This window comes from Vigna radiata, chromosome 1 (assembly GCF_000741045.1).
Source record: "Vigna radiata var. radiata cultivar VC1973A chromosome 1, Vradiata_ver6, whole genome shotgun sequence".
NCBI classification, from domain to species: Eukaryota; Viridiplantae; Streptophyta; class Magnoliopsida; order Fabales; family Fabaceae; genus Vigna; species Vigna radiata.
Window position 1 is genome coordinate 35,612,506 of NC_028351.1, and position 21,596 is coordinate 35,634,101.

At 30.4% G+C, this 21,596-nt stretch overlaps 1 protein-coding gene across 1 annotated transcript; it reads right to left on the reverse strand.

Moving 5' to 3' along the window:
* Nucleotides 1-9,168: 9,168 nt before the first annotated feature.
* On the reverse strand, nt 9,169-11,782 carry LOC106762655 (remorin-like). Its single transcript, XM_014646677.1, has 4 exons — nt 11,703-11,782; nt 9,777-9,884; nt 9,544-9,625; nt 9,169-9,397 (listed from the first exon to the last, which is right to left on the reverse strand). Exons 1-4 carry the CDS (start codon nt 11,780-11,782, stop codon nt 9,209-9,211), a joined length of 459 nt encoding a protein of 152 aa, XP_014502163.1. The 3' UTR covers nt 9,169-9,208.
* Nucleotides 11,783-21,596: the final 9,814 nt, after the last annotated feature.

Consider the following 21,596-nt stretch of genomic DNA (forward strand, 5'->3'; position numbering starts at 1 on the left):
ATTAAATAAAAGAAGAATTTTAAACACTACGAAATCTACTTCCGACAAAATAATAGTTACTCAAATATTTAGAATAAAACAAAAGTTTGAAATAATATTGACATAATAATGGTAAACAAGCTATATAGATAAAACGTACGTGTGGGAAAAAAATGAGTTGATATATTATGATTGCATAAAAAAAAGGAATGAATATAAAGAAACCAAACATGCATAGATTACAATTGGTGAAGAAAAGTTTGAGACCAAAACCAGGAGAGAAAAAAAAGAAAAAATGATGATAAAATGTAATAAAAACAAAGATAAAAATAAAAAATAGAAATGAAATAAATAAGCAAATAAAAGAAAGAAGTAAGAGAATCAAGCAGAAAAGGAAAAACCGACGCAACAAAATAGAAAGAAAGGGGAAAAAGGGGTTGGGTTCAAAGTTTCTTACCAACCAGAAAGCTCTCTTTCTATTTTTTCCTGTTCCTTTATGTTCTCTTCCCGAAATTGGATTTTTTTCTCCCCCTTCCATTACTCTTCGATGTGCATTTTTATATACACACATTGTAATATTCATTAATTGACATTTAACAAAATAGGGAAAGAAATGGTCTAATAAATCAAATTATAATCGGAAAATTGTCCATTAAAGGGAAATCATATTTTTCTTGGAACTGAATGCAGCAATCAATATATTATTTTTTAATTATTGCTTGTAATTATTGTCATAATGCTGATTCAAATTATTACCAAATAAAACAAAAATTTCAAAAATATTCTAAAGTGATCTGTCATGCATTAATATTAATAGCTTATGGGCATTTTTCCAAGAAAATCAAATCTTTTTCTTTTCATTTTTTCATGTGCACCCCCCTTTCTTCTTTTTTCCTTCCTTCTTTTTTCTTTTTGTTTTTTTCTTTTTTTCATTTTTTCAATTTTTTTTCTTTTCTCTTATTTTCCCTTGCAATTATTTTTCTTTTCTTTTTTTCCTTTTTTTTTCTTTTTTTTAAAAGACTAAACAAAATGGTAAAATAAAATAAAAATAAGAGAAAAGTAAAAAAGACAAGTTCTATTATTTAGCCATCCAGACGAAATTGAGTGTTGACACTTGTAACAACATACGAAGCAAACAAATTAAAAAGAAATTAACTTGGATAACCAAAAATACCTTACAATGTAAAATACTACTTACTTAATTGCAGAACGAAGATAGAAAAGATGACGATAATAGTAAAGTGCATAATTATAATATGAAAAAGTTAACTAGTTTCATACTTCATTAAAGGGATTAAACTAAAGTAAATTTCCAACATAGTTAGAGTATATGTACACATACCTTTATACCTATGGGCTTCCCATTACGCTCAACTGCAATTATATATTAACACATAAGACAAGTTGTTACGTATCTGAGTAGGAGGCGTAACTGACCACGAATGATAATGTTAATTCTTACCATTATCTAAGCATCATTTTAGTAGCAAAATCAACTCTTTTATAGCTTGAAACTTGCTTAAATCCTCTCTTTTATCTAGTTTTAGTATTTATCTATATTTTGAGCTACATTACGTAAATGATACTCTAATCCCTTGTTTTTTTATCTATTTCGATGTTAGGAAGATCTTCCATTACATTGAAGAGCCTCGATGATCCAGGAAGCCATTGATTTAAAAGTCATTTTCGCTTAAGCAAGAATATTTTAGCTTAAGCGAGAATGACTATCTTCTCCAAGAAGTTTATTTTCGCTTAAGCGAGAATTCGGACAGTATATATACTCACGAGGTAGAAAGAAAAAGGGGTCTTTGGTTCTTTGGAGGTGCGATTTCACTGCTGGAGCTCATGGAGGGCATGAGGAGCATATAGGAACATCTCCTCCTCTTCCTTTGGGTCTCCTTCTTCTTCCATCTTCCACTTTGTAAGCTTTAGGGTTCTCCATGGAAGTGGAGAACCAGATTCATCTTGTTAGGGTTAGATGTAGCCAATGAATTCTTGTGTAATTGTTGAATGATTTGAATATATATATATATATATATATATATATATATATATATATATATATATGTTTTTTCTATCAATTGCTAGTATTATTGTTTCCAATCTTAAAGCTTGCATGTAATGGGGACGTTCATGACTTGATTTTGGGGTTTCATGGATTATGGGGACGTAAGATGGAATCTTGAACTGAAGCAAGGGTCCTTGTGGTCATTGATTATAGGGATGGAAGATGATTCACATGTTGTCTTAGATTCTAGTTTTTAATGTTGGTTTTGCTTGTTAGATTTTCCAAGGGATTGGAGTTTGATAGGAAAACCTAGGCTCTCTCATAAGATAAACCCAAGTACATCTTGAATATTCATCAATGAAGGTAAAAAAATACCTAAAACCAAAAGAGGAGATACAACTAGGTCCCCATATATCAGAATGGATAATGGAAAAACTAGAATTACATATTGATTGAGACTTTTTAGGAAAGGAAGATCTAACATGTTTTCCTAGTTGACATGACTCACATTCTAAAGTCTGGAGACCACTAAGTTCAGGACACGTCTTCTTTAATTTGGACAAATGAGGATGACCAAGTCGATCATGTAGCACCTTAGGATTAGGAGCAGCAACACAAGACACCCTTGGACGAGATCCAAAATGGTATAATCCACCAGCTTCATATCCTTCTCCAATATGTCTCCCCGACCCACGCTCCTGTATAACAAAAGATTTGTGATCAAAGGTTATTGAACAATTTAACATTTTAGTCAACTGGCTTAGGGAAATTAAATTAAAAGGACAATTAGGGACAAAAAGGACAGAGTTGAGATTTAGGGAGGGAGACAAGGAAACATGACCAACTCCCTTGGAGGAAGTTTTAGAACCATTTGCAAGGGTTATGAAATGAGGTTTTTCTCGAAAGGAAATAGATGAGAACAAAGAAGTATTACCAGAAATGTGATCAGAAGCACCTGAGTCAATTACCCATGAATTTTGACCTTCCATGGATTGAGAAACGTAGGCTGTTGATGTACTTGGAGATTGAGATGGTTGTGACAAGTTGTTAGACTTTAACCTTAGATGCTCTTGATATTCATCCTCAGTGAACTTAGTAGTGGAAATTTCACTCTTCGAATTCAAAGTGGAAGTTTCAGTCTTTGAAATATTGGCAGTTTTGGAAGGGAAACCATGTAAGGAATAGCAATTCTCTTGAGTGTGACCCATCTTTTTGCAATATGTGCATTGACGTCCCCGACCTCCTCATCCTCCTCCTCTAGTGCCACGTCCTCCTCTTCCTCGTGTGACAACCATGACAGATGGCTCCACTGCTTCCTGAGTTTGAGATACCGGGACACGCAAAAGGCGAGTGGTCAATGTTTCCATGGATGGGACCTCATGACTGGTTAGAAGTTGATCTCTAAGATGATCATAATCGGGATGCAGGGCATGAAGAATCAACACCATGTAAAATTTGTCTAGTGTCTTCTTGATATCCTCTAATGGATCCGCTTCCAAAAACATCCTGAGTTCTTCGACAGCAGATTAGGCTTTAGCCATGAAAGACACCATATCATGGTTTGTCATTTTAAGAGTTGCAAGCTTGTTTGTGGTGTCATAGAGACGTTGAATATCTTTGGCATATATGCTTTGAGCTTTCTTCCAAAAGGAGTGACAAGTTTTGAAAGCCCTCAGAGATATAAGAAGTTTGGGTTCCATTGATTGCCATAATAGGGCACACAACTGGAAATCTGCTTGTTTCCACTGATCAGCTTTTTCGGTAGGCACATGGCTTCCATCTCGCTCAAGGTGATCATAATGCCCTTGGCCAAGGAACCACATTTCAACGGCAGAAGACCATAATAGATAATTTTTTCAATTTAGCTTCTCAGAGGTGTTTGATGGACTTCCGGAGAAAGAAAGAGTATTGTTAGTCGTCATCTTTGAAGAAGATGAAGTGCACCAACGAAGAACAAGAAAACCCTAAGGGTTTAGATGAATGAAACTGTGATGGTCGGCGACGGTGAATGCCAACGACTTTGGACAGCCGACAACAGTGGCCGACGATGGTGGCCGGTGACGGCGGACGGCCGGCGACGGCGGACGGCCGGCGACGGCGGAAGGCCGGAGACGGTGGCCGGCGACGGCGGACGACGGCGGCGGTGGCCGGAGACGATGGCTGGAGGCGGCGGACAGTCGGCAACGGTGGCCGGAGACAGTGCCGACGACGGTGGCTGGTAGGTGGCAGCCAGCAGCGGACAGTGGCAGACAGTGGCGAGACAGAAACCAGAGCAGGATCGACCCGCTCTGATACCAAGTTGAATATAGTGAAAACTCCCTTATGTTAAATACACACATAGGGTTCTCTATTTATAATAGAAGAAGTATAGGCTAAGCCCAAAATACAAAGAAATATAAACAAACTAAATAAAAAATAACAACAAACTAACTAATAAAGATAAAAGATAAAGATAATATATTTAACAATTTTAAAATTTTCATGAACCTTTTAACCTTTATTCTGCGTAAAACTTGAAGTATAAAGCCTTTATGGCATTGGTTCTACAAACACATGAAGCCATAAGGCTGATCAGAAAAAAAAAATAAAAAAATTGAAATTTTGAAACTTTCAAAATCTTTTAGCTTCGATTCTTTGTAAAAGTGAAGCAAAAAGACTCTATGACATTGGTTTTGAAAAAACTGAAGTCATAGGTCTTGTTCAGACAAGTAATAATTTAAAATTGTCAATTTTGAAAGATGATATAGCCTAGTTCTAGAAAAATTCGATTTCATAAGTTCTATTTAAAACAAAAATATAAAAAAAAATATCAATTTGAAAGAAGATATGACTTTGTTGGTAAAAAACCCAAGCAAAATACTTTAGTTGGCCAAATAACCAAAATCATATATCTTTTTTAATTCAATAAATAAATAAAATATAACACGATTTTTTGAATTCAGTTCTTTGTTAACTGAAACCAAAAGACATACATAGCTACAATTTATTGAAAACCAATGCTTATAAATTCGTAAAATTTACAAAAATGTTATTGTATGCTATGGTTTCGACAAAACCAAAATGTATTACGCGTGTTAGAAGGCTAATTTTCTACTAGAGAAGAATGTTAATCTCTATAGGTTGTTAGAAATGAAAAAAAAGGCAAAAGTTCATTTTTGTGTGGACATATAGAAAAAGAACTTTGAGTCTTTTCTATGTTACTACAAGTATGTTCTTCTCATATTTGATTTGGATTATTTTATCAATTTATGATAATGATTATGTTGAGATTTACTCTTTTCATTATAATGTATAATTTTATTCGTATACAAAATATAAATTAATCTGACGTATCTATATTGTACCTACGAGATTTTCTTTATCACACGTATAATTTGATGCTTTTAAACCTTTTCAAGAAGATAAACCGGTATACATAACATCAATCTAATGCAACGCTCTACATAATATATTTCTAGCATAAACCTTTACACTATAAACTCACAAGTTCTATTTCATTATAAATAAGTTTTAAATCTCCCTATAAAAATACTAATCCCTCAATTATTTTAGCACAAAATTTACATTAAAAAAAATATGTTTAAGATAAACGAGAGATTATAATTTACTTCTAGAAATAAAAACCTTTAAGTTCATTTATTCTTGTCTAAGTTTCAAGCATTTCCTAATGTTTAAATACCATAAAATAGGATAAATAATCAATCATAGACATGAAACATAAAAAAGAAAAAAGACAAAAACACAATAGTCATGAAAGAAAATTATATTACATAAGAAATAATTATATTAAATTTAAATACAATGTATCCTACCCTAATGAATAGGAGAATTATATACTCTTTGTCCTCACTCGCACACTTTCCGGGAAAACTTCCCGGAAGGTCACCCATTCCAAAATTTCTCCAGGCTAAGCACACTTAACCATGGAGTTTTTATGGATTAGGCTTTCGAAAAGCAAATGCATTTTGGTGATATGGGTAGCCAAATCAATTCCTTTAAGATATCCTTCAACTGTTCAACTGTATAGTCTCATACCTATACAGTATCCAGATCCCTCTCATTCCGGTGTATGTTCGATTTGTCCATGTGCCCCATAGGCCCAAACGGAGGAACATTACAAGGCGGACTATGGTTGTAGTGTTGTGGCTCATGATACTCATGCAACTACCACGAAAACTCTTGTGTAAACTAAAAGGTGAACATCACAAAATCTGAAATCGACATAAGTTATGAAAGTGTCAAGAATCAAAACGTTTCAAATTTTAGTGCTAGTGAAAATTTTCAAGTGCATATTAGAACAGTTTTAATTAAAAGCTTCAATTTTGATTGTTTTATTTTATTTTAACTCTGCTAATGAAATATATTTATTTGATTTAATATCTTAAAAGTTATATTAATATATGATATGAAATACAGTCACCTAAATATATAAAGAGTATAAAGAGTTTTATTGTAAAATTTATTTAAATGGTTGTGTTTATCTTTAGATGTTAGTTATTTATTTTTATTTGTATGCATTGCTCTATTTATTTATATTTATTTTTAGTTATGCAGTTTTTGTTTACTCATTTCATATATTTTCCCTTATGTATTCATTTGTGTAATTTATTTATACTTATTAGTTTTAATATTTTTTTTGTTCTTAATTTTTAATAAATAAATATTTCATTATTTTTAATTAAAAATGAAAAAGATTTAATTGAGTAAATATTATTTAAGATGAGATATTATTGAGTTATTTTGTTAACTATGTCAAAACTTATTTATCTTAACTAGTCATTATAAAACTAATATATTTTTTTATAAAGTATACTAAAATAGGGTTTATGTATTTAATTTTTTTTATCTTATTTTGATAAATTGTGATTTTATATGATATTTTTCCCTTCTCTATTTTATGATTTAGGTATGAAAAACAAAATAGACGTTATATAATGTAAATTGTTAATAAATTTTATCTTTTAAGTATGTTATGAAGAATTTTATTTTTAAGTTTAAGATATGAAATGATATCTTTTGGGGAAGAAAAAAAAGAGTTTCTGACATAGGTTTTAATTAGTGGTGTCAAAATAGATCAAAACTCACATGTCAATTCGACCCGTCACGGGTTCCGATTGAGTTGATTTGAAAAAAAAAAGAATTTTTTTTTATATAGACAAATTTTCAATTTGGTTTACACAGAACCCAACTCACAATGTCTAGTTCATCCGGATTGAACCGTAGTAAGTCGGGTTGCCTTGTTTAATTTAATTATTTTTATTTTGTATTTCAATATTATTAGTTAACATTTTTTTGAATATATTAAAAATGGAAATAAAGAAAAGGATGTTTCAAAAGAGTAAAATATTATAAATTTATCTATTCAAGACTCTGATCTTGTGAAGGGATAAGTGACACAAAAATTATCAATATTATAAACTTATTTATTCGTTTTTTGGGTTTGTTTTTGGATTAAATTTGAGTTGTATATTAATTTTTTATTTTGAATTGTTTTTGGAGTTTAACATCATTTTATAGTGAAATTTTTTAAATTTAAATTACAAAAGAATTGTAATTCTTTTGAATTTAAAAAAAAAAATTGTAATTAAGTGAATCAGTGAACCAACCCATTTAACCTACAAATCCGTTGTGAGTCGAGCCAGATTCAAATTTTTTTGAATTACTAATAAATAAAACGAATTGAGTTGACTCACTAAATAACAAACTCATGGTGAACCGGACGAAATTAGGTCGGATGGTCCATTTTGACAGTCGAAGTTTTAATAATGAGTTTTAATAATGATTTGAAAAATTAGTTCTTCAATTCCAAGGCCAAAGATATAGAGGATTCAAATCGTTAATGTTGTGTTCGCTTGAACAGTAATATCTGTTCAAGCGAATTTGCGAGCGATGAATCCAATGTATAGTCATGTTCGCTTTCGTGGATTTGCGCCGATTGAATTGCGAAGATTTGCGGGATGACACCTTTTTGTATCACTCGCTCTTATGAGAAGATTTGCGATGAATTGAAGGGAATTGGCTTTTCTACCATTAATACATTTCACATTACTGAATAAGCATTCCAGTCATGTTAATAAATAATAATTATGGGTTCGATGTACAATTAGATTAGTGATTCGGTTTAGAGAATCTGGCATGAGGCCAGAGGTCCATAGTTACCTTGTTGCAATGACTGCCGTGGTTAAAGAACTGAATGAATTTGCCAAAGCTTTGCGCAAGTTGAAAAGCTTCACAAGGGTCGGCTTGGTATCGTGGCCTCTAACGGCTCTTGCGGTGGGCGTAACCACCGGCGACACCATCGACGGCGGCCTGTAGTGGCCGGCCGGGTGCGTGAGTGGCAGAGGCGATGATGTGTGTGATTTTCCTAAGGCTCTTCAGACTATAGAAGAGACCCTGGGTCTCGTAGCTTTTTGGGCGAAATGGAGGGGATGTAACTTAACCTTAGGGTTTTCTGAATTGGAAGCAAAAAAAGGGTTTGGGCCTTGGTCAGGAGCATTTTTGTTTTTTTATTTGTTTTTTTTATTCTTTCTTTTATTTTTTTTTTTCTCTTTTTGATTACATCCTTGCAGTCATTGTTTCATTTTCACACTCCCTGTTTAAAAATAAATTCATTTTATCACATTATAAGTTTTATAATATTTAAAAATTAATTTTAATAATTATTAATAATTTTGATCTTTTTATAAACATTTTTACATTTAAATATAACATTAAAAAATAATATTTTATATTAATATATGGCTAGGGACATTTTGGTAATCTTTAATTTCTACCAATTAAACTAATTTTTTCAATTTGTCACATCAATCAAATCCTACACTAATTCTCACAAACTTTACCCTCAAATCCACTCTCAATTACCCACAAATCCACTAAAAAAAAACAACAACAAAAAATTAACTTCAAATCCACTCAAATCATCTCTCACAAATCTTACGAAAAGAACACAGCCTAAAAGATGTTGATGTAGGTGAATGAGTTGATGGCAGAAATATTGCAGGGATTGAATCATTAAATTTGTTTATCCACAGAGTAGTTGATATATACAGACCAATGTGTCAGTTGCACACATAATAAATGAACATGACTAAATCAACATCATATATACTAAAGAGACTCACACTTTCATGCATGATATTTAATGGTCAAATATACACAATGATAATAATAATAATAATAATGAACACTTTTTGTTTTGGACAATGTTTTATGTTTGAAGGTTTAGAAACAGCCTAGGAGTTTCTTTGGAGCTGTTCCAGTTGCTCTATACTTTGCAGCTGTCTCCTTCAGAAGTTCTTCTCCTTTCTTTGCCTCAATTATTGCTCTTTTCTCTTCAGCTTCCTTGTGAATTTCAGCTATTTTGTTCTTTATCTTTTCTGCATATTCTGCTTTTTTCTTCTCCAATTCTTCCTGCTCATGCAAAAATCAAAAATCAACTTTAATTTGTTCTTCTCTTTGGCCACATTCAATGCAGAAAGTATTGAATGTGAAAATGTGAAATAGAAGAAAACGAACACATAAAACTTGTTAGAATTGGCAACGAAATCGATTCTCACTTCTTTTTTCTTTAGATCTGCCTCGACTGAAGCTTTCTTGCTGTTTTCCCATGCCGAAATGGCTGAAAGATTTTTATGTGCCCTGCTCAATAATTTCACTTAGATTAGTATATCCTAGACTTTGTTAACCTCAAAGAAATATATCTGTCATTTATGTTCTAATTGATTATTTCTTACCATGAGTTAAATCAAAACATCATTAAATATGAAGCAAAAGGGATGGAGATTATTACTTGTTTTCAGCTTTTGATTTTTCACTTTCTTCCCATGCCTTGATTAGTGATAACCTCTTCTCAGTTGCAACTATTGCAAGCAAGAAAACTATTGTGGTGGTGCTTTCTCTTTTGCCTCAAAGATTGAAGGTTGGATTTCTGCGTGAAGTGTTCAAAATGCTTGTAATTGAGTTATAATGGTTTGATAAATTTATGCCAAATTAAGATGTACAAGACTTGGATTTAAAGAAGCAGTCAAATTGTTTCTTGTATAGTGGTGACTTGGATTTAAAAGTCTCACTCGTATATCCCTCCCCTAGCTTTTCTTCTGTACTTGTTACTAAACCTGGATGAAAATTTTGAATTTTATATTGATTTTGGATCTAATACAAAAGTTGAATTTCTTCTATATTCTATCCTGTGTGAATACATATATAAAAAGTTCTTTTTAAGTGGTATAAAAATATTTCTCTTACACGGTATTTTGTTATTTATGTGATGTTTGATTATTAATGTTACAATAATATTAGCCAAAAGATGTAACAGATAAAACCATAGATAATTAAAATTAAGTTATTTTCAATCAAATGTTTGGAAACTATTAATTAGTTTATTTATCCTTCTTACTTCAACTATTGTTCATAAAAACATCCAAATAGACACACAAACTATTAAATCAAAAGTTTAAATTAATTATAAAATTGACTAGTAATCCTATATGAATATATTTATTTTTTTGTAATTAAGAACGTCTTTCAGTGAGAAGGAAGTCATTATTTTGATTTTATCTATTTATTGCTTAATTGTTAAGATTAGTTACAACATGCCAAAAGAGCAATAGCAAAGTCTTTCAAATGGTTTAGTTTGTAGCCATTCCAATTCCAGGTAATTGGTGTGCTAATTTCGTATAAAGCATGAGTTGGAGAAGAAAGATCAACAATTTTCTAATCCATAAAGAGATATCAACAACTTTAGTTTTTATTTATTTATTTATTTCAACCTAGATAGAATGGTAGGAAATATTCTACAGAAAAAAAAATGAATAAATTATAGTTTTAAAAGGGAAGATTATGAAGTAAAAGGATGAGAGACGGATAATATTTTTGAAAATATTCAACACTTTCTCGATCGTTCTATTTTAAATTTTGTGTGAAATGTACCATATGTAAAAAATATGTCCAAACTTTTTTTCAGAAAAGAAAAATCATGTAAACCATAATGTAAAATTTACACCAGTATTTTAAACTTTTTTAGGTCTCCCTAATAATTAATTTTGTGAAAAAAGAAAACTGTAATATTCCTCTTAAAATAGAAAAAATAATAACTTTGTCGAGTAATATGAAATCTGTATTTATGAAGAGATAGTTTTGAAAGTGAATTTCAATAATAATTTAAAAAATTAATTCTTGGCTTTAAGTCAGAAGAAATCAAGCGAAAAAATTAGAACATTAAAAGTAATTTAAGGATAGGAGTTAGTTAACTGTAATTTTTTTTTTGTGAATAAAAGTTAACTAGTTATTTAAATATATGATCCTCGTTTATTTCTTTCAAACATTCTTCAAATGGACTTTCTTCTTGGAATTCCATGTTGCACTCTTTGTGAATATAAAAGATGGAAAATAAAAGATAAGCTTTATTCACGGTAAACTGCATAATGACTGAGGCTATTAAATAGCATTACAGCAGTATAGAAAATTGTAAAACTGACTATGCAGATATCTAATTATTGTTTCCTAATAGTATGCTAGACTTATTCAAAATCTAACGGTCCTTAACCACGTGGGACCATTATATTATTTATTAACAAATTTCCCCTTAAACTGAATATTATATCAGTTTATACTAGACTCTGTGCACACTCCCAGTGATTTGCATAACTTCAGGTAGGTATCCAGCTTCAATGGTTTGGTCATAATATCAGCCATTTGTTCTTATGTCCCACAGTACATCATCTTGACAGATCCAGTCTTGGTAAGATTTCGAAGAAAGTAAAATCGGACATCAATGTGTTTAGAACGACCATGCATTACTGGATTTTTTGAAAGCTCAATAACAGATCTACTGTCACACTAAATTACAGTAGTAGCTTGGTTTTGCATACCACCCAATTTTTCCAACACCATTTTCAACCATATGGCTTGACTTTAAAAGAAATCCATATAGTGTGGATAAGACTTTAAAAGTCTTTTTGATTTCATTTTCTGCATTTCCTTGTCACGATGTCATAATTTGAAAAACCATAAAATGGGTTGACTAGTTCTATTTTTTTTTTTTCTTTTTATGATATTAAGCTCCTTAATTTTCTAACTTATAATGGACGCGGAATAAGAAATGCATGCATTTAAACAAGCCTTTCCCTGTAAATAAATATCTATTTTATCAAAGAGTTTTGTGAAAATCCCTGTAAGTATGGACAATTTTGAAAACTTTCGAAAATAGTAAGGGTTTTTCAGAAAATTTGACGTTGCTTTTCCCAACAGTTTTCATAACTGCACGGGAAATGTATTTAAGTAGGATTAAGACCATCGATTACGTAATAAAAAAAACTCTTTGATAAAATAGATATTTTTGTAGTGTAGCTTCATCTTCTATGATTCTCCAAAACTTTTTTAATTTTAAAATTTTAATTTATCAAAACATTAAAAATAACAAAATTATGAAAGTCCTTTTCACTTTCAATATTTTGATAAAAAAAATATTTGTATGCAATATTATTAGGTAATGTATATTTGTATTCTTAATATTTACATTAGGAGTAAAAATATTTACAAATTTGATATATTTGTTTGTATTTACGAGTAAAAAAACATTGTATGTGATACAGTATATTACTATGACGTATATATATCTTTAGACTTATAAATATTTATATATTAGGAGTCTTCAATTTTTTTTTTCTAGGATCCATAATATTTGAGTACGAAGCTTAGAAAGTTTGTGAAGTGTGTGTTAGAAACTAAAGTTTTTGCAATTTATTTTATTTTGAATAATAAATAATAGTTGGATTTTTTAAATTAATTATGGTTTGGATAAAATAGAAGCTCGAATTGAGTTAATAATGAATAATTTATGTTATTTACGTAACACGATATTTTGTATTAGAAAGCTAAAAAAAGTAGGAAAGTAGAAAGGTATTAAAAGAATTAACTGAAAAAGTTAATTTGATTAAATATAATTTTCAATTATATATTTTAAATGTATGATTAGAATTTATTTCTTTCATAAACATTCATCCGACATTTGTTCATGTTTCCGTATATTATGAAATTCAAATTCACATATTTTATCTCTTTACCCAACAAATAAAAATAAGGATCTTCTCCTTTCATATACAAAATTGTAAGAAATATTTTAGTAAAAAAAAGTTTGAGCAGTTAGAGTTTTAAAAGGGAAGATTATGTGGTAAGGATGAGGGACAAATCTTTTTTTTGAAAAAAAAAAATCCACTCTTTCTGAAAGTCGTTTTTTTTTCGTGTGAAAAATGGAAAAAAGCTTTGGAAAATAAATTTTACACATGAATTTTACACAAATAAATTTTTAAAACAATTGATAATGAACATAAAATTTGCATAAAAGAATAAAAAAATCTTTATAAATTAGGTATTTATTATTCTTTCCTACATATTATTCCATCACATAAAAGATAAAAACTTTAAATGTGATGGGTTGGCCTAACAACGATATTTGAGGGACTGAGTGTTAAGTAAGTGGTTAAGATTGTGTCAAACAATAGTTGGGTTTTTAAAGTCAAGGCAGAGATAATATATTTAAAGTATATTATAATATTAATTTTAATGTTCACTATTGTGAAGTGTGAACTTGACTACTTATAAAGAGTCTTTAAAGTAGATTATAGTATTAATTTTAAAAAATAATTCTTGGTTGTCAATTATAAAAAATGACATTAAAAATGATTTAAGGAGTCAGTAAATTCTAAAAATTATTTTGATAAATAAAGTTAAAAATTTGTTTAATTACATTATTATGGTTTATTTGTTTCATATATTTTCGTATAATAGGTTATTAGATGAGGAAAATCAATAATTGGATCTCTAAAATAGTTTTGCTTATATGATTTATGTGTGGTGTTTCTAATTTTGTAATCCATATAGTGGATAGGACTTTAAAAGTTTTTTTTATTTCATTTTCTCCATTTCCTTGTCACGATGTCATAATATGATAAACCATAAAATGGGTTGGACTAACTTATAAAATGGACGCGGAATAAGAAATCCATGTATTTAAACAAGCCTTTCATTTTTTTGTCGTCTCTAATTAAATTTTAGCACCTAAATTACGTTGCTTCTTGTCTATTAAATTAATAGACTTAAAACAAAATTACAAAATATGTTACTGATTTTGACAACTCAATCTGATTTTATACCATAGAAAATTTAAATTGTTTACTAATATGGCTGGATCTGGAATTGGACTTTTTCAGATAGATTTTTTATTCCATTCATAAAAAAACATTCAAACCATTTCTTCTTAGATATGTCATCTGTCAAAAGACGAATGTTTTAAATTCCGGATAAAACATTAAACAATAGGCCTGTCATTGTTTTCATTATTTTTATGTCATGTAGTTTTCTAACCCACATAATAATCGATTTAAAGATCAATTATTTAAAGTCTTTTGATTTATTTATTTTTCATCTACAAATATTTTTTAGCCCATAAAACGGGCATGACTAGAAAGATAAGCAATACAAAGTCTTTGGAGCAGCTTCATTTTTCTAACCCATAAAATGGGTTATGTAATAGAAGTCCATGTAAATTAATTCACTCGTCTTATTATTAAAAATAGACTAAACAAATATGATGTTTTTTTACAACTTATTTTTAGTTTTTTTTTTCTTTAAGATAGTAGTTGAATTGAGGAGTGAATTTGAAATAGAGTGAGTAGATGAATTTAAGAGGATAGAGATAAGATTGTAGTGTTCTTTTGATTAAGAGATTTGAAGGAATGAATGAAGATATTTTTGAATGAAAAGTTTGAGATTTTGTGAAAGATATGATGTGTGTGATAGATTAAAAAAATGTTTTATTTGATAAAATAAATGATTACCAATTTATTCTTGTGAAATGTGATATAAATTTAAATATAAGTAATAAAAATTATATTTAAATGTGATAATTTTTTATTTATAATAAAAAATAAATTTAAAAAAATAAAATTAAAATTTATATAAGATATTTGTAGGAATAAATTTCAAATACATTTTCTTAAATAATAATTTGTATAGTATTATTTGAATTATTGTTAACCAAAAATATATTAAATAACTATTTTTTTCACAATTTATACAATGATATTAGATAAAGTAAAAATTGACAATAATATTATTTTATTATTATAATATTTAATATTAAAAGGTAATGGTTTAAAAATATTGTGACTCAACTATTTTAATATTACAAGGTTTTAATATAAATAATTTTGTTATGAACGAGTTTCATTAATTTAAGCCAAATTATTTCTTTAAGAATCACTTTTCTAGAGTTTTTTTGACTTTTTTCTAAGAGTTATCTTTTCACATTCATCTATTTGAAGATTGGAGACCACTAGGGTAATCCTTGAGGCGAGCTATCCACTTTCATTCGATCAGTTTCTTCAATAGAGTAAGTTGGTTTCCTGTTCTTCTCTTTAGTCTATTTCATTCTTTCTTTGCATGCGAGCTTGTTGTGGTTGCATGTGACGTTTGATTGTTTTATAAGACTCTCTACTTATTAGTGGTCCTAACAGTATATCTTGATCATGTTTTTGTTGTTCGTAGGAACATATAGAATTTCTTATGCGTTTGGAGGTGTTTTAGGCTTTTTAGAGCAGTTTGGTCATCTGTTAGGTTAGGGAAGCTAACTACCACTTTTTAATGTTGTTGATGATTTGATAAACTGTGTTGCATATTTGTTTTGATCTGAAATGGGTTGTTTGACATATAGAAATTTTGTTTTGATTGCTTATTTTTGGTTGAATTGTTGTTGAGTTGAAGAATTGAGGATCTGACCATTTGAGCAAATTGTATGCACTTTAAACTGAAACCTATTTTTGAACCATGCACTGAGTCAAGAATACTAATTTCATCATCTAAAAAGGTCCCTGGTTCCCCAAATTGCAGATTTGAATGTGTTGGTTTCTGATATAGCATTAAACGAAACTGGTGTGGCACTAAACGCAAGCTTGGTTGTGAAGTTCTAGGAACATTTAAGTTCCAGATTACTAAGCGTTAGTTTCACGTCGTTAAGTGACTAAAAATGCAAATGGCATGGTGTTGAGCGATAGCTTTGTACCACTAAGTGTCACTTTTCTTTATAGGTTTGGAGCCTTTTTAATCTTTTTGGTTGGGTGACAGGTTTGTCTCACTGAGGAAGACTTTTTGTGAGAGCTTTGGCATTGAGTACTCCCTATTGTAAGGGGTGTTGTGTTGAGAATCAGTTTGAACGCTAATGTGGTGTTTTGTGATTTTTTTGATTGTTTGAAGTAGTTTACCATGAGTTATATGTATGTTTATTATGGAAATTGAGATGCTTTATGGGCTGGTAACGTGATTGTGAATGTGTAGGACATTTATTGATCATGTATGTCATGATGATGAGTTTGTCATTGGTTATGTGCATGGCATGTGTTTGGTGTAATTCCATGAATCTCGTGGAGAGATTCTATGGTGGTGTTTCAGTAGTGTAAGTCTTGATGTGAGAGTCTGGACATTGGAGGTTATTTTAACGCTTTAATAACCATCCAATCTCTAAGGGCTTTACCTTGTCCTAGTTAAGGTGTTAATGGACTAACTTTGTCTGTGGTAGGGTGAAACCCCTTGGCAATGGCTCTGTAGAGTAGTAGGTCACCACAAGTGCACAACCCCCGAGAATGAGTCATTATATATATGTGTTGGAAGTCCCACATTAACTAAAGATAAAGTTAATTTATAGTATATAAGTGGGTGCAAATCTCATTTTATAAGTCGATTTTGTGGGGTTGAGTTAGACTTCTTAACATGATATCAGAGCTATGTTAAAGCCTATAGTATATAAGTAGATGCAAGCTTCATATTAACAACATAAGTGAGTGCAAACCTCATCTTAACAACATGTGATAGGATTGTTTTATGAATGAGTATTGTATGATGTTTATTTTTATATTTATTTATGAAAACAATTTTGGTATATTAACTTACTTTTTCTTCTTTGCTTGTAACTTCTTGTTTGTAATGATCACTTTATAAGTAAATAAAGATGTTCCAATTGATCCAATACAGGATGAGAGAGATGTAGTAACATAGTTAGGATTTATTCTATCATGTATAAGCCTTTTTGTTTTGAAAATTTTAATTTCTTATTATAGTGTATATATAACTGACTATACTCAGTCTATACTTTATTGATTCCTGTAATATATTAGTTATATTTTATATCTCATATTGTGGATTATCATTTATATAACTTTTAGTTAATAGCTTTATATTATTAAATAAAATGTTACAATACTAATATTGAATTTATTAATATTAATTATAAATATTATTATTATTATTATTATTATTATTATTATTATTATTATTATTATTATTATTATTATTATTATTAAGCTTGTTTATTATTGGGGCTGTTTTCCTTTGTATACATTAAACCGCATAGCCAATGCTGCAAAAGTACTTTACCGGAAGGAAAAAAAATACGTAGTCAAAATAAATTGAAGTTACAAACAACACAAAATTCTTATAGAGAAACTTTTTTTTCGTTATTGTCAACTAGTTTCATTCAGGCAGGGATAAAATTTATTTATCATTCTAACTCAAAGTTGTAATGTAAACAAATAACAAGAAAACACATGAAGTTGCCTCTACTATACGTGCCGTAGCATTTAAAGGATAATTGAATCCATTTTTTTCTCAATAAACTCACGAGAATCGATTCCAGTCTCCAATTACAGATACAGGACCAATTCCACTGACAACATAATCGATTTCAGGGTTTTTGAATCACCCAAAATCAATTATAGAAAAATACAAACAAATATATAATCTATTTCAGCACCATCATAATCGATTTTACTGATCGATTTAAATCGCAATTTAAGACATATGAAATCGATTCAATCCTAGTCTGAAGCACCCTATAATTGATTCCGTAAACACCACAATACAATAGAATCAATTCTTCTCACTTTTATATTTATTTATATTTTCTCGTTTAAACCTTTATTAGTAATTTAGGACCAATCAAAGATTGACACGAAATCCATGGATAATGATATTTAGACAACATTTTTTTGACAACATTTGAACATTGATTACGTGTCAATCTGTGATTGGTCCTAAATTACTCCATAATAGTGTAATATAAAATTACTCCATAAATGTTCTTAGTTATTAATGTAATATAAAATGATAATTTTTAATGTTATATTTAATGGTAAAAAGGTTTATAAAGAATAAAAAATTAACATTAATTATTAAAATTAATTTTAAAAATNTAAAAAANTNATAATTTAGTAAAATGAAATTATTTTTAAATTTAATATTTTTTGTAATATAATTTACTACCAAATATTTGATAATTGTTAATATTATATATAATTGTAAAAATTATCATACGAAATAAAAATTAAATTTTAAGATGAAAATAAATTGTATAATTATAATAATTATTATTATTATTATTGTTGTTATTATTATAATATGTTTATTACTCTCAAACAAGTGTTCTCACATACCTTTATTATTGGCGTTGTCCTTCAACACATGTTGCAACATCATCATCACTTTCCAACCCTAATGGAACAATCGTTCAAGGTGGAAACCAACATTGACTTCGATGTAAACACACACCACTCCCTTAATTTATCTGTCAAAACCATCAATAATTAAACCTAACCACCGAAAAACCTAATTCAATTATGAAGCAAACAGTCCTTCAGTTCCATGGAGGAACATGTTTAGCGGCGCCATCATAGGGTGGGGGATCTACCAAGGATTGAAGAGAAGGTCTAGAATCTGCAGGATGTCGACAAAGAGGTCAATACCGTCTTCGGTGATCTCGAGAATTGAATTCAGAATCCGTAAAAGATCCGTGAGCACATTGTCTGAGCTTTGAGGATGTCGTTGACGGCTTCCATCTCAACGTACGCTTCCTCCTTCGCCTTTATGCTCTACGCCACATGTATGTTCTTGTTTTGCAAGCGGCTCGCTTCCTCAGTTAGGTTTTCCAGCTGCTTCTGCTTTCACATCCGCGATCTCCTCACCGATTCGCGGTTCGACTCCATCTACTTCCTCTTCCTCTCGTATATGGTCAGATCTCCTCCGTCTGACGATGTTCAAACGGTGTTCACACCCTTCCTTAATTTTAAGGAAAACATGCTAGAATCGAATATGGTGGAACCAAAATATGCTGGAACCGAATCCTTCGTGATGGGAACTGAATACCAAGTCCAGTTGTATTGTCTTCATTGCACCGGAACCATTCCAGGACCACTGAAACCGAATGCACCTTCTTCTATGGGTGGAACCTTTGTTGGAACCAAATCCACACAATTTATTCCTTTCTTCTTCATCTTCTTCACGTTGAACTCCCTCTCTCTTTCCTCTTCTTTAACTTCAACGTCTCTCATCTTCATCTTCAACCTCCATTCTCCTTCCTCTCCTGAAAAAAAAACCTACAAGAATAAAACACTCACCTATGATAAAAGGTGATGACATTTTACAAAAAGATTTAGGGTAAAAAGGATATTTGATAGTGAATCAGTTCAAATCTTCACAACACAACGAGACACACAAAATTTTTATATCTCACAAATTTTCACAAATCCTTTTTCACTCATCCCTCTATATGAAGACGTTGCAAATCATTTCTCGCAAATATCCGTCAATAGTAATTCCATGTAAGTGAACACATGTTAAATTTTTTAGCACCTAAAATCACGTTGCTCCTCGATTTCTAACCCATATAATGGGAGCAGTATAATGAATTATTTATTTTCAAAATGCAAGAGTGTCCCTCCTCCTAGGACACAACAAATCAAAGAGTCTACATAGAAAAATTATGAGACCATAAAACAAATATTTTATACTTTATTCTAATTTATTTGTATAAAAAAATTGAAAATTTAACTTCACACTCAGTTAAAAGTAGACAATGAAGGAATTTATCTCAGTTCATTGAAACGTATTTGAAAATAAAATAAAAAGTGTGGAAGAAGAATGTTAGTCTCTATAGGTTGTTATTGTTTAGCTCCAAACAGGCAGAAAAAAAAAGGCAAAAATTCACACTTCCTCTCTCTTTAGTAATTTTTAGCAGCTAAAGTGAGTTGCTCCTGGTCAATTAGGTTGATACAAATTACGTTACTGATTTGGACATGTAAATTCAATTTTATAAATTTAGCATATAAAAATTAAACTGTAAGATAGATAGTGTAATATAAAATTTCAGGGGAGAAGCTCAAGGGAGAAGAAGAAAAAAACTTAGGCCTTTTCCATGTTTCTTCTCTTTTTAGAAGGAAAATATTACCACTAGTGCAGCGAAAGGAAACGACCGCGGTTGTTTTTTACTATACGTCGCGGTTTTAGAACCCCGACATATACGGGCGAGGTAAAAAGTCTGGGACTTTAGGTTGCGATTCCAACCACGGTAATAACCTGGGGATATAACAACGGTTCTTTATTGAACCGCGGTCAAAAGCCATTTTTTTTAAAGAAAAATTTCGTCTAACCTTTTGGTTGCGGTTCCAACCGCGGTAATAGATCTGCTGAAATCGCGGCCTATTCCCTTTTTTTTGAAAAAAAAAATCGTCTAACTTTCTACTGCGATTTTGGCCACAACCGCGACCTATTCTCTTGAAATTTTTTTTAATAGCAAGTCTGGTTTTGTGATATCCACTATCACAAAAACAAACCTGCATATCAAACAATCACATAATGTACACAAATTCAACGCAGATTCAATAGATTCAACACAATAATCAATATTTACATCCAACTTCGATCCATACGTAAATATTCTGACCTTAAAATAAAAAATCATACCATCATAAAAATTATACAATCATACAAAATCTAAGGATACAAAATTATATGATGATTCAATCACATATTCAATCATACAAAATTATAGAATCTAATAAAAGTTAAATTTAAACATTAATATAAGAACCTGCTGGTGTGAAAAGCCAATAACAATGAATAACCTACGATCAAAACGCTAGAAAATTCAACTCTAAAAAATTCAAACCTGTAAAATATACAAACAAATATTAGTTTTAGAAATAAAAACAAACATCAAAACGCAATTTACCTCTAAGGGGAAGAATCGGAAAAACCAATAAAAAGACGTTTCGAATGATTTTGATCGGTTAAAACTCTTTCCCAACGTTGACAATGGCCACGACACCGAACCAAAATGGGTTTAAACGGTGAAAAATGATTGAAAATGGAAGCAGAGGATCNCGTGACGAAGGAGGCTCTGAAACTGTTTGTGCGTGAAGAAGAAGGAAGATGATGACATTGTTCCCGTGTCTTTTATTTTTATAACCTAAGCAGGGGAATAGACCACGGTTCACCATTTAACCGAGGCCTATTCTCCGGAAAAAAAAATTCAAAATACATCTGAAATGACATTTTTGAAATTTTTTTCAAATTTTATGTCGCGGTTCACCGCCAAACTGCAGCCTATTCCCTTAAATATTCAAAATTTAAAATTTTGCAGGGGGAATATACCGCGGTTCCCCTTAGAACCGCGGTCTATTCGCCTGAAATTTTTTTTCAGAACTGCTTTTGTGGAATGTCAGAATTTTGCAGGGGGAATAGACTGCGGTTCCCCTCAGAACCGCGGTTTATTCCCCTGCAATTT